The sequence below is a fragment of the Hemibagrus wyckioides genome, linkage group LG16, assembly GCF_019097595.1.
Source record: "Hemibagrus wyckioides isolate EC202008001 linkage group LG16, SWU_Hwy_1.0, whole genome shotgun sequence".
Classification (NCBI taxonomy): Eukaryota; Metazoa; Chordata; class Actinopteri; order Siluriformes; family Bagridae; genus Hemibagrus; species Hemibagrus wyckioides.
In genome coordinates, this window is record NC_080725.1 from 5,141,702 (window position 1) to 5,156,018 (window position 14,317).

The window sequence follows — 14,317 nt, forward strand, 5'->3', positions numbered from 1 at the left end:
TTGTGCTCTCGTCCCTTTCGACTCTTTGTTTCTCAAGGTCAGAGGAAAAGGAAAAGGAAAAAAAAAAAAAGAAAAAAAAAGGCACATCTCTCCAAGCACCTTATATGTATGGTTTCACATCCACCACTTTCTTTTTCCAGTCCTATCTGCACTTTCGTTTCATATTCAGCATTGAGTCAGACAGAAAAGGAAGAGAAGAAAGGCTAAAAAAAAAAAAAAAAAAAAAAAACGTACAAATAATTAAAATGAATGTTCACAGACAATGGGAAATTAAAAAAGAAAAAAAAAAAAAAAAAAAAGGCGGGGTCAGATTTTTGATCCTGTGGTAAATGTGACACTTGTTTAAACCACGAAAAAAAATTTCGAATTGTCTCTTAATCGGTTCTCATAACGCTTTCCTGATCCCTTCACATTTCCGTACACCTAGCTCCTAGTCCTGTTCAGCAGAAGAAAACGCAACGTCGTCCTACACACACTCTCAAATCCTGAGGCTGAAATGGCTGGGGTGTTTGCATGCATAATAGCAAGAAAACTATTTCAATAATGCAATCCCAGTTCCTCGGAGGCGAATGGGAGTAGTTGGCTGTGCACTAATTGCTCCTTAGCAGAATAATTCAGTTAATTAGGAACGGTTGTGTAAAGCTCTGCCTGCTCCCGAGGTTGAAAACCTGGCTGTAGTGTTACTGTCGAGTGGAAACTGTAATGTTTTAGCACGCTAATAATAATTTGTAATAATATTTATTTTATAATTAATATTTATACATTAAATATTTAAATTAACAAAAATAATTTTTTTTATTTTTATTTTACAGCATAAATTTGGAAATATTTTTTTTTTTACTCAAGCACACACACATACTAAGAAAAAATGGATGTACTAGTAGTAAAAGAGCAGTTAGGAGTCTTTTTGTATTATTATTATTATTATTACTGATTATCTGCTATGAATTAACTGAAATTACGTTGCATTGTTCAATAAAAGGCTACAACAGAGATCACCGATTGCTGAACAAAACAGTTAACAAAACAGGAAATAAGGGTGAGTTTGCTGCAAGTGCCTCATTATTGTGTTTATTTTTTTGGACTTATTTATTTATTTATTTTTAATTAATTTGAGTGAATAACATCTCTAATTAACAGGACACCCTGTATAAAATAAACCACTGAACGCCGAAACTTTTCTTTATTTACTCAGTAAATATCTTTTTTTCCTTTTTACTAGAAGTAATAGTTGTTAAAATAAAATCATGCATAATTATTTCAAATTATTGGGGGGGGGGGGGGTTGGAAAAAGAATAAAAAGAAAGAATAAATCATCGGGGCCGAACCTGCGTGTTCTCGGTGGGCTTCGGGGGTTTCCACGGGGTACTGTGCGAGTGTGAGTGTGTAAGTGTATAAAGCATGTACGAGTGCAAGTGTAAGTGTGCGAGTGAGTGTGTACGTGTGTGAGCGAGTGAGTGTAAATGTGTGCGTGTGTGAGTGAGTGACTGAATGAATGAATGTAAGTGTGTGCAAGTGTATGAGAGAGTGAGTGTGCGTGAATGTGTACGAGTGTGTCTAAGTGTGAGAGTGTAAGTGTGTGTGAGTGAGTAAGTGTGTGCCCTGCTACGGATTGGCGCCCCCTACACGGTGTCCCCTGCCTCGTGCCCCAAATCCCCTGGGACAGGCTCCCGGCTCCACTGTGACTCTGTGTAGTATAAGTGGACACTTCTAACACCCTTCTAACAGCAGACTGGGCTTTCATACGTTTTTACATAATCGGCTGCGACATCTAGTTATTAAGCCACCATAATAACTACATCAGTATGAACCTCGGGTCAATCCTCCTCCACGGTTTAATGTGCTTGAGTCGGTGTATGCTGCGAGGTGGTGGGTGATGATGATGACGATGATGCACAGAGTTTTGCAACGTGTCCAAACCTTTACTGTTTACTCACAGCAGATGGTTGAGAGCTAGGAGGCGGGTGGCTCTAACCAGCCGCTGCACCGTGTTTATCTGCGCTGACAGGGCCCGAGCCTGCCTCGAGCTCACTTAACACACGCCCACTCGCACAGACAAGCCGACGAAATGCTATGATCAGCCGTGAAGCGTTGTATGTTGAGCGTGTATTTCAAAGCTGTTGTCTGCAAAAGTACCTACAAAAAATTATTTCAACCGTCATCTACTTTTCAACCTCACAGAGAACTTATTTAAAGGAACAACGGAAGAAAAAAAAAAAAATCTTTCACAAAAGACGTACAGGGCCTCAGCGAGCACATATCTAATCAGTCTTAAGTGAAGCAGGTGAAATTCACAGCAAAGCCGGCTGAAATGGATGTACCACTGTACATTAGCCATCTTGGTGGCAGATCTTCTAATCCCATCCTCCCTCTGCGCTTGACCTGCTGACAGAGTGAGGACCTGGACAGGTCGGTCCATCCATTATCTGCCCTCAAGTGTATATCTGTGACCCAGGTGCAAAACAGAGCCAATTCCCTGAGGTTTGGCTTTTAAGAAAGACAGAGATAGCAATCGTTCGACTGCATGAGCTCAAGTGTAAGGATGAACTTTTGTATCTCTGAATATTCGGCTTCTCTCAGCCGAGCTCACCTCAAAGCCACAGCGACCTTTATGCATTCCTCAGCACATTCTTCACAGCAAGCTACTACGAGCAAGTAAACAAGCTTGTTTTCCTGAGTCTAACAACTTTGCTCTTACCTACGTGTTTGCACGTCCGGCTTGACAAACTAAACTTGATAGATATCAGTGTGCGCCCGATGCTGATTAAAAGTCAAAAGTCAGATTTAATTCATGGAACTGAGCTGAAGTGGGCAGCGGCAAACTGGATTAGTACGTTTCCTGTCGAGTCTTGTAGTCGGTGTGCTGCCCCTGACATCAGCAGAGACGTGTCTTTCCTATGCAGTGCCCAGATTAGAACCGGAATGACAAAGAGAAGTCACTGGGGAATGGGGAGGGGGATGAAAAACCAAGCATGAACTGAGAATTGCGCGTAATCCTGAAAGCTACGTGTTTATCCGATAAATCCGGCTGTCTTCATCAGTCTCTAGCTGTGAGCGCTGTTCGATCGGCGCTCTGTTTTAGGACTCGTTTTTTGCTAATGTATGTAAACCGTCTCAGTCAGACAGGCGTGTGAAACATCAGCCAATAATAGCTAACACACTGTGAGACTGATCGCATCAAACACTGAGACAGAAAAAAACAAACCGGCACCTCTCTTAGCATAAAATAATCACGTTTCCTTTGGGTTGATTGTAAAAAGCTAAAAAAAACAAACCAACACAATCCGTGCTCATGCGCCTCATTTCACTCGTCTGTGCATAGAAACTAGGCTACTATAAAATTAATTAGCATTAGGTAGGATTAATGAAACACTCTCCAGGGCAGGAAGCTACTTGGCGAGTGCAAATGACATTAAATCGGATTTTATTTGATATTTTTCTAAAATAAATGACAGGTTACTAATATGCCTGGGACAATTTCAGTGCATATGCAGTGACATAAATACAAATACACCGAGTAGTACACTGAAATGAAGTCCACTTGTAAACGCCATGATGTAGTTTCATCGCGAAGATCATGTAAAGGAACGGGTTTACAAAAAGTGGAGCAGTTACATACGTGAGAAACGTTCCGACGTGTGAACACGAGTTCATCATGAGTGGGAGAGATGACTCCCCGTGTGTGTTCACAAAGAACTAGCTGTCACTATCATGTGGAAAAGTTTTTGTGAATAAAACATTACATTTTTCTGAAACCTATTCATTTCCCCCAACTTGTAAAAGTTAGAGTCTGTGTAAAACACAAGGGTTGCTATGTGTATGCAGAGAACTACGAACGTTTCCCCGCTGTCTGTTGCTGTTTCACCGTTTCTCCGAATGAAATGACTGTGAGGCTGCATGGCAGGAATGATATTTACAGCACACACACACACGCGCACACACACACATGGTTGGGATCAGGAGGTGTAGCGTAATTACAAAAGCACATGCGAGGGCCTCTGCAGCATTGGTGATGCGTTCCAGCGCAGCGTCGTTGCTCTTACTAATAATTTTCATTCATATAGCAAATCAAAGTATGCTTCACAATGAATTATACGCAAGCCAGATGGACAGAAGTGGATACAAAGAGCTGACAGCTAACAACATAGGAATAAAAGAATATGGTGCATGGAGGAAGAAGGTGGCAGTGCCGCATCATCTCCTCACTTAAATTGCCAGATTTTTAATTTTCTCCTTAAGTACAGACATGGTAAAGAGCATGTGTGTCTACTGTCCTCTCATCTTCTTTTGTCTCCAGTGGGAGGCGTTCCCTTTGTGCAGTGAGGCCTGGAGGGCAGCGGACTGCATCTCCCACTTCGGGTGGGGGGGTTAACACACACACACACACACACACACACACACACTGCAAGAGTGACAGACCTTCAGCAAAAACCTCTGCTGTGAACACGCTGAGTGTCACAGATACCGAGTACAGCAGTTTGTCTTGACAGCCTGTCAGCCAGGGACCTCAGGCTAGCAAATGCTCCTCTTCCTCAACCCCAACACACATGCCTGTTTTTTTTTCTTTCTTTCTTACCATCACTTTAAACACACTCACCCGCAAGCCTGTTTTCTCCATCATCTCAGACCCCCCCCCCCCCACACACACACGCACAAACACACACGCACAAACACACGCACACACTGAGGACTGTGAGGTCAGGGTGAAGGATCGGAGCTGTCAATTCACCCACATTGTAACACCTCTGCCAAGAGCTTTTCCACAATCCTCATCAAACATCCACACGGAGAAAATACTGGGAAATGAACCAACAACCAAAAATGCCAGTGTTTCCTGGCAACGTCTGAGGACTTTTTCCAAACAGGGCCAAAATGAAGAACAACTCTAAATAGGACGCTGTTCTTTAAAACAGATACTGGAAATTACGGCTGACTACCAAAAATAAACAACAAAACAAAACAAAACAAAACAAAAAAAAAAACAGATTCTGCCTTTCGGGTTACAGAAATGGTTTGTCAGGTTTGGGTGAGCTGCGAGAGCAGTGACGATTCTGACAAGCTTTCTTCCTTTCAGCTGCTCTGGGGGTTGGCTTTTCAGAAAAATGGCTAAGCGACCTTGTTCTGCATGGTTAAAGAGCTCATAATGAAAACAGAAGCCTATAAAACTATCCAGAAGTTTAAATGAGTTAAATGCTTTTCTGTGTAAAACAATAATCCTTACAGATCTATAAACTCTCCTCAACAATGCAAAGTGCACAAATAAGCCATAATTCACTTCATAAGAGGAATAAAAGAATGACTTCCTTCAAAGAAAACCTTCTTATCAAGGAGCATGAGCTCTGGGAAGGAAGTGCCTTTTGACCCCTGATCCTATATACATCCAAAAACCAGAAAAACAAATTCAGTGTGGATTTTCTTTGGACATCAGACCTGGATTGTGAAGGTAATTAACCATTCTTCACACTAGCATTAAACACCAGAGCACAGTTAACGTATAGAATGAGAATAAGTCACATGATCTGACCCCGTTTTAACCTCCTTCCTCCTGGAGGCACCAGCAAAAAAGGAACAGGATCATCCAGGTATTAGATATGAAACCCACGTTAACACCCAGGTATATGTCAGCATCAAAACACTCAACCCAAAGAGGAAGTGCAAAGCGTATGAGACTGTCCAAACACAACTGCATACACACACACACCACGGTCTGAGAACAATCCTCTTAGTATTCAAGCCAGCTGAAATGAATCCGAGGGGTAAAACTTTGTTTCCGTTAACGTTCACGCATGAGGGAGGGGGAAAAAGATGCCAAGCTGAGAGCTTACCTGTCCTGGGACTGCTCCTCATACATCCTCTCCTTGCCCTCTTTAAAGAGACGGATTGCCCTTTTCGATTTCTTCATCAGGCTGTCGATGTAGACTTTAAAGTAGTCGTTCTCGCTGAGCTGTGCGAGCTTCTGGTTCTCCTCGTATTTGCACAGGATCATCCTCAGGTGCTGGTACGTGTCTGGCAGGATATCCAGGATGTAAGGAGGGCTGTTTTTCAGCTGCAGCCTGGGATTCTGACACAGCCTCACCTAGAAGAAAAGCACAATCTGATTTTGGGGCATCTGATTCACATCATGTGTGTTCACACCTCAGTGACAACAGCTAGGGAAAAAGCTACACATTAAATGGTTAATCTTAAGCTTAAAACATTCAGCATGCGCACATTCCACCAGGCTTAGCAAAAGTTTGCACAAAAGGAAGTCACACTCAATCTTTCAACTGGAACCGTGAACATATGCTGCATCCCAGTTTGCCTAGTAACTGTATTAAACAGTACCCAAGATTAGAATTAGTGTGTGTCCCAAATCATAGTATCACAAAATCACCCGGATAACCTGCTATCACAGGTAGATTTTCAAAATATGGATCCTTCAGCTACTTAATATGTTGATATTACCCATCTCCTCAGGAAAGGTGGAAAAATAAATCAAGGGAATGGTAAATTAAATAGTATAAAATGATATAAGGATTAACAAATGAAGAAAAGCTGACACGCAAGGAGGAGGTTGCTCATAGCGACAGTGTGCGTAACTAGGCAACACCGATCTCACCCCCTTACAGGACGTCTCCCCTTTACTCTTTCACTACTTTACCTTCGTAACTTTTAGTGCACAGTATAACTAGGTGAATTGGGATGCGGCCCAATAATCTACCTTTAAAAGTTATTTTAGCGCAAGGTGGAAGGTTTCATTCCAAGGTAGAAACGATGAGTTTCGCCAGCAACGGGGAAAAAGACACACTTTTCTTTCTGAGCGTATTGCATATAGCTCCTTATGTAGAGAAGAATGTTGGACTTTAATCACAAGGTTCAGACTACTTTACTGAATAAATGTGACGTGCACGACTGTCTTAAACGCTGTTGCTGTCATATCCACAATATGTCTTCTTTCTAAGTTACTGAAACAACAGTTTTCCAAATCATGCTTTAATTTGCCTTGAAATTCCAGGCTTTCTAGACTTACGCAATAATCCTACTTCGAGAAGGCATTTGTTTATTGATAGGCTGTGCTAAACTACATCCACGAACCTCTTATGAGGGCTTGTGTTGCCAGATTGGACTGTTTTGCGCCTTTTTTTGTTTTTAGCTTATGGAAAAAAATTTCCTGAGGTCGGAATTTGGACTTTTTAGGATTAGTTTATGATTTATTTGCGGCGTTTAACCGCTACTGGGATGGAAATAGGATACTAGCTGGCGACTGTGTAAACTACTTTGGGTTTAGTTAGGGGAGGATTAAAAAGGCATTGCGTCATCGTGAGTGGAGCCGGAAGCACGAGCCACACGCTTTTACCACTTTGTCCATGAGTTTCCATGTTTTTTCAACAGCTCGCCGGTCAGCCGCGGCCTGTTTCGGGGGTCCCACCGCGTCGTGAATGGCGTCGATTATTCCCAAAATGCGCCCTTTCCTGGGGTTCGGGGCGCGCGCGCCCACACTCCGGCCACCGAGTGCGGTTGCCATTTCCTCCTCACTGTAAAAGAGGGAAAAGCTTTTAGCGCAAGGAAAGGGACTAGCTGCTTCATCATAATAAAAAGGGGCGAGCTACACACTGGCTAGATCCGAAAACACACACACACACACACTACTAAATAACAAGGTCCGGCAACAAAAAAACGCACATATACGCCACTATTTTGACACACTGTATCGTGTTTTAGTACTAGGACGATTTCCTCTGACTTCAGAGGAACACTGGGCTACAAAAAAAACACCACTTTTCTTAACTAACCAGCTACACAAACTTTGTATCTCATCTAAACGCTACTTTCGGTAATACCGTACAATATAACACATATGTTGTAAATATGCATGTAAATACACAATAAAAGTTTCATTCCTTCTCCCCCCCCCCTTTCAGCTTTCTTAACAGTCATGACATTGAGAAGACTTTTGCTTTACGATGTTAAACTTCCAGCTTTGCTTGTGTTTCAGTATTTATAAAAAACACCACCAAACCTCGACGCAACCTTCAGCAACATCTGTGCGCGAAACGACTAGCAGGGGCGCGTTCACTGTTCCTGAACTGGTACATTGTGTTTTCAGGGTTCTTCCCATAAACTCCAGACTTACTGCGGCAAAAGCAGAGGAAGAGCAGGAGAGAGGGAATGTCAGAGCAGACTTCCCGAGTTCCTGGAGCACAGAGATCCCCAAGCGACTAAATAAAAAGGCGACAAAAACAACGCGAACACATCTATCCCACTGTCGTGTCAGCAAACCACATTATTCCGGAAATCCTTCCTAAATAGAAATTTTATAAATAAAAAAAAGGTAGTTTAAATCCTGTTTTTTCTCGATATGGAGGTTAGCTAACACAGCTCGTTACCAAATCAGTACGCTTTAAAAGCCGTGCACGGGCTGCGTCCCGCTCCGCTCCCTCCCAACACCAGCACGGGGCGGAGCTACGCCAGGGTGGGTGGGATTATGGAAATGTAAAGCTCATTTCTAGCCAATCGCAGCCGGGTAATAAAGCATATGTTTAATATTCATACCATGACTAATGAAATGGGTGGTTGTGTGCGTGGATATGTAGATCATTTTTCCAGTGGAAACAAATGATGTTGCGTGTCTTCAGACGACACAGGAGATTAATTAACTGATGAGTCAGATTTAACATACGTTCGCATTAACAAATAACTGACCTTGATTGATGGGTGTCTTACTCGGAATAGGCTTGATAATCATTGCAAAATCAGATTTTGAATTATTTATCTTTTTCCCTCTTGTTCAGTGAAATGCTTTTTGAGTATCATAAAAAGTCATAAAAGGAAATGAAAAAGGAGAATAAAAATAGAAATAGTATTATCTGGGTAAGCAAAGGGAGATAAGGGCAGTGGGGTCTCAAGTGGTTAAGGGTCTGTGTTGTTGATCGCAGAATTGGGGTTCAAGACCCAGCACCACCAGTGTTGGGCAACTGAGCAAGGCCCTCAGCCCTCTCTGCTCCAGGGGCACTGTATCATAGCTGCCCCTATGCTCTGACCCCAAGATCCTAAACTGGGATATAAGAAGAATAGAATTCCACTGTGCTGTAATGCATGTGTGGTGATAATAAAGGCTTCATGCCCTCAGTTCAGTTCTTAATACAATTATGCAAAAAATCTGATGAGGTAGCCTGTATTGTGTAGAAAAGTCTTTAAAAAGACCAAGCCCTAGTCCTTGTCCTGTATTTGTTGTCTTAGGGGACATTGGCTCATGAGTCAAGCAAGTTAACTTTACATACACTGATCAGGTGCCTAATATTGTGTTTGGTCCACTTTTGCTGACCTATCATGCACATGACAGCTTTCTCTCAGAACTAGCATTAACTTCTTCAGAAATTTCAGCAACAGCAACTCGTCTATTGGATCAGATCACATGGAGCAGCCTTCACTCCCCACGTGCATCAATGAGTCTTGGGCCATCCATGACCCTGTCACCGGTTCACCACTGTTCCTTCGTAGGACCACTTTTAATAGATACCGACCACTGCAGCCCGGGAACACCCCACAAGAGCTGCAGTTTTGGAGATGCTCTGATCCAGTGGTCTAGCTCAAAGCTCAAATCCTTACACTTGCCCATTTTTCCTGCTTCTAACACATCAACATTGAGGACAAAATGTTCACTTGCTACCTAATATATCCCACCCACTAACAGGTGCCATGATGAGAAGATCATCAGTCTTAATCACTTCACCTGTAAGTGTTCATAATGTTATGCCTGATCGGTGTACATACACAAAAGGCACCAGTAATCTCTGCTATTTTCCTTCTAAGCTTTGTGTATCTTCATAATGTTCCATATACATTTAACGAGATCTCTTAAATGACAGGAAGAGAATTCACACAATTGTCATTTTGCACTTTGTGCACTTTATTTATTATTTTTTTGGTATCAGGATCAAACTAATAATTGTTCTTCAACAATGTTTATTATCTTAGCAACTACATCTGCTTCCCTCCAAATTGTAATGGTTTTAATGCTGTAAATTGAAATTTATTGGTTTTAATTGAAACTGTACCAGTCCTTAAGGGCCTGGTAATTTTGTGCTTCCTATTGCTGTCATGTTATCTACTGGACACCAGTAAGGACCATTAGGGCATCATTAAGGATCCAGATTCTAATAAGTTTCTACAATGATTTTTTTGTTTGATGATAATGATTTTATTTAATGATGAACAGCAACAAACATGTTATACAAGGGAATATGGCTTAAAACACACTACATAATGGAAAACATTTGGTAAAATGGATAACAGCTGATGATTTCCAACGAGAAAACCATTAGAAATTCCATGTTTTTTATTTCAGCAGGGCAAGCTACTTTGTAAACGAGGGTGCATTTGAGAGAAATGCTTCCAAACTCACTGTAATGTTAATTCCTCTTTTCTCCTGCTCAGGTTCTCATGCCAAGACATAACATTTATTTTCAATTTGTCTATTGCCACACTATTCCTGCACATCAACACAGCGGTTTATGAAATAGAGAAGTTTATCACAGACAGAACAAACGTGACTAAAAACATTTTAACATTTCAAGTCTATGGAAACATGTCGTCAAATACATCGTGGTGCGAGAGTGGTTCTTATAAAGGATGATATATCACTATCGACCCATTAGGTTGAAAAATCCTCGGAATATAATTCCTTGACTAAAAAATACTTTCTTCAGCCCGTTAAATAAATTTCACAGATTCCCTTAGTACAGCTTTATTTCACAATCAGTCATTGATTAAATGCGTACACTAAAATTTGGCTATTTATTGGAGCCTTTTACAGCATTAAGTTAACCAGAAAGGTCGGTCTCAAGTATGCAGATAATAAAACACACCTTTAAGGTTCACCTTATACCTCAGGTGGTATGTTTGCCAATACATCATCAGCCTTGATACTGTGCAACACTTTTGGCCACAAGAGCCCTGATTCATCCAAAATCAGAGCCATGTTGAACATAGTCATGGCTTGTTTCGAAATACTGCTAGCAGATCATTTGGTTCATATCCAGCTTCTCTGACTTGATGGATAATTTGGAATATTTGAAGCCACAATATTTGTTACTCATCGAATTCATGAGTGATTTCAGTTTGAATCCTCAGTCGGTACAGTGAGCTTTGTATACATCCATGTAACAGTCATGATGCTGGCATTGAACCGAAGCCTCACAGGACTTGACCAGTAGGTCATCTGATCTTATTAAACTAACTCAAGCTCTCCGCCCTCACATTCAAGCACACCAACGGATCCATGTGCTCCGGGGCCTTGTGTGCATGGCTTTCATCAAAGAAAGAATAGAGAGAGAGAGAGAGAGAGAGAGAGAGATTGACTGAGAAGGTGTGAGGCTTGGCTTGCTTTGGGTTTTGTGTTATATACAAAAGGAGTTGCGCTGCTGCAAAGCTTAACAGAACTACAAATATTATTAAGGAAGGAAATCCATAAGGAACAAAAGAGGCAGAGAGGTCAGAAAGAACTGCTGATTTGAGATAGTTAGGAACTGCTGATTTGCTATATAATGACGAGATAATCAGCAGAATGCGTATGTTTCTTCTCCACTGGCATGTGATGCTCCTTCCCCTTTTCTTGCAGAGGTCAAGCATATTGTAAAGGCTCAGAGAGAGAGATGAAGAGAGAGAGAGAGAGAGAGAGAGAGAGAGAGAAAATCACAGATAAAGAGCATAAAGGTCTCTAGGTGTGGTTTTGCATTCTGCAGGACTTTTAAGGTAAATGCTGCTGCCATGTTACAGTAAACGAGTGAGGAATAAGAGCTGTGGTAAATGTGTTGATCTAGATAAACCACAAAAGTTTCACATCTCTCATACAAGCAGGATTTAATGTTGCATGTATATGCTGGACTATTTAAAAGATGGTTGAAATGTAAGAATTTAACCACTTTTCTTGCCCCTGCATGGTGCATGGAGAAGAAGCGAGGCTTCAGCTGTACTCTGAAATGTGATGATCAGTATCGCTGACATTGCTATGAGTCATGTGTAGCTGCAATGACTAAGCTCAGTGTTTAACAGGGGCAAATGGTGCTTTTAAAGCATTTGACAGGAAGTTTGAGGCTATTTGTCTGTTTGGGAACCACTCTGAGTATGCATTGGGTATGCAAACAATGTCAATAGAGCTTTTTTAGAGTGAAGCTTTGCAGAGTTTAGAAAGCATCATTCCTATGACATGTTTCGCCAAACTGAATTCCTGTTACTGCGAAAAAAAAAAGCTCAATGTTTGTGATGATTCAAGATCTACCGAGCGACACGTGTTTTCTGGTAATACACGGAAACTTTCAGGCAACATGTCAGCACTTTCCCTATAAACGTTGTCCTACAGAAGATTTTTTTTTTCTGCTAGTAAGTTGTGTACAGAACCTGTCAGCAGGTCCAAACTTCATTCCTCACTCATTATCTATTAGTTTCAGTGTAGCTAGTGAATCGCTTATGCTTAATGAATAATGTGGGTGGCAATGGGCAGTACTGCCGTCTCACAGCTGCAGTTTCTATGCATGTTCTCCTCATGTCAGTGTGGATTTCTGTCCAGTTCTCTGGTCACCATGCTCATAGCTGGATTGGCCATGCTATAATTACCCAGTCATATAATTCCTTGCCATTAATGTGGCAAGGAAAAACTCCTTGAGATGATAAGAGGAAGAAACCTTGAGAGGAACCAGGCTCATCTGGGTGACACCGAATAGTGTGATTCTAATTATGTTCTTTTCTATAACTGTACACTATATAATATATAGTTACTTTTTTTATATAGCATATACGCCTCCTGTTGGCGCTCCCAGTGCCAGTCCCAAGCCCTGATTAAATGGGAGGGTTGCGTCAGGAAGGGCATCCGGGGTAAAACCTGTGCCAAATCGAAACATATGGACCAAATGATCTGCTGTGGCGACCCCAAACAGGGAGCAGCCGAAAGAACAACACCACATATTACTACACAGTTGTGTAACCAGGAGCTTTTGTGCAGCATCAGTGTAGTTTCTGAATTCAGTCAAGTTCCTGCAGAAGCAATCAAATCTTCAATGATGGAGACTCGAGCGCGAAACTGACCACAGCAACAGAGCATTTCAAAGCCACCGCCATGGTCTCCAAGTGGTTCTATCCACAGCAATCCCATGTATCTCCAGGCTGTCCACACAGAGCCACCTAGGACAGACTCTGGATACACTGCGCCCCTGACTAAGACAAAGCAGTAAGCGCGAGTTTGAAAAATGACTCCGAATAGCAAACAGCAAGGCGTAATTAAACCTGCAAGACAGAAAAAGTGATTCATTTGAACTTGTCACCCGACAACACAGAGGGTTGAGCCGGCAAGAGAACAGGGAGGGGAAAGGTCCTAGAATGTAGACACAGTAACTAGACTCAAAGGGTTTCAGCAGTCTTGAATTAGATCAGAAAGCTATTTGGTATGATAACAACGATGCTTATACCATTGAGCCCGGATAGCTCAGTCGGTAGAGTATCATTCTTTTAATCTGAGGGTCCAGGGTCCTCGGGTGCTTATACCCCCTCATTGCTCGCTGGGTTGGTCTTTGCAGCCCGCAAAGTGAAGAGGCTGCTGGTGTCGGAATGCTTCAGTGATCCAGAGGACAAACCCTGAGCTTGCTTGCTGCTGTTTTATTTTGACTTCCAGATTAAGGGACTTTAGACTTTTAAACAGGTAGTCAGAGGTCATAGACTAGTTTCATCTCATAGATTAGTTGGATTAAATCGCTCTTTCTCATTTTGGACATTTATTAATGTTACTGCTGCTATTATTATCAAGTAGCTTGCACATGTTCCTGTACTATTGTTTTGCACAGATATACACAGTCTATATTTTTTTATTTTTTACATAGTCTATATTTCTAGTTCTGCAGCATAGTTTTATAGCAAAGAATAAATTTCATTGTACAGGGAAACTTGTTTTCCTCACTGTGCACATGACAAAAAATCGCTTTGAATCTTGAATGAGTGATTGCAATCTTATGACAAACAGTTTAAAAAGTTGCTGTCTTCAAAAGTACATCATATCCTTTCGACTGCATATAACAGCATAAATACTGATATCAGTGAAAAAAGTTTGCCTAATTATCCAAACCACTTCAAAGACAACCGTCTTGAACTTACAGCCTTTGCTTGCTGTGCTTTGCTCTGCTCATCTATAGCAGTTTGGTGTTGTTTAGAAATAAAAAAAAATGCACACTAGGTTGAATTTGGTTAGTGGTGGGTCGACAAGTTTCAAAAACAGAAAAACACCCACCTTGCATTTTTTAGCTTCTTGTTCTGCGCCATTACACTTGCTTACTAATTTAAGACTGCAGAA

At 41.5% G+C, this 14,317-nt stretch overlaps 1 protein-coding gene across 2 annotated transcripts in view; it reads right to left on the reverse strand.

Moving 5' to 3' along the window:
* cblb (Cbl proto-oncogene B, E3 ubiquitin protein ligase) overlaps positions 1–8,411 on the reverse strand; it is a 79,645-nt gene extending 71,234 nt beyond the window's left edge. Inside the window, exons 1-3 of one of the 2 annotated variants that reach the window (XM_058412679.1) lie at positions 8,000–8,411; positions 7,337–7,514; positions 5,826–6,076 (exon numbers count right to left, since the gene is read on the reverse strand). In XM_058412679.1, the coding sequence (XP_058268662.1) occupies positions 5,826–6,076; positions 7,337–7,514; positions 8,000–8,022 (452 nt within the window). In that variant the 5' untranslated portion in view covers positions 8,023–8,411. The remainder of the gene's footprint in view (positions 1–5,825; positions 6,077–7,336; positions 7,515–7,999) is intronic. The other variant, XM_058412680.1, reaches the window with a different exon arrangement.
* Between the last annotated feature and the right edge of the window lie 5,906 nt (positions 8,412–14,317).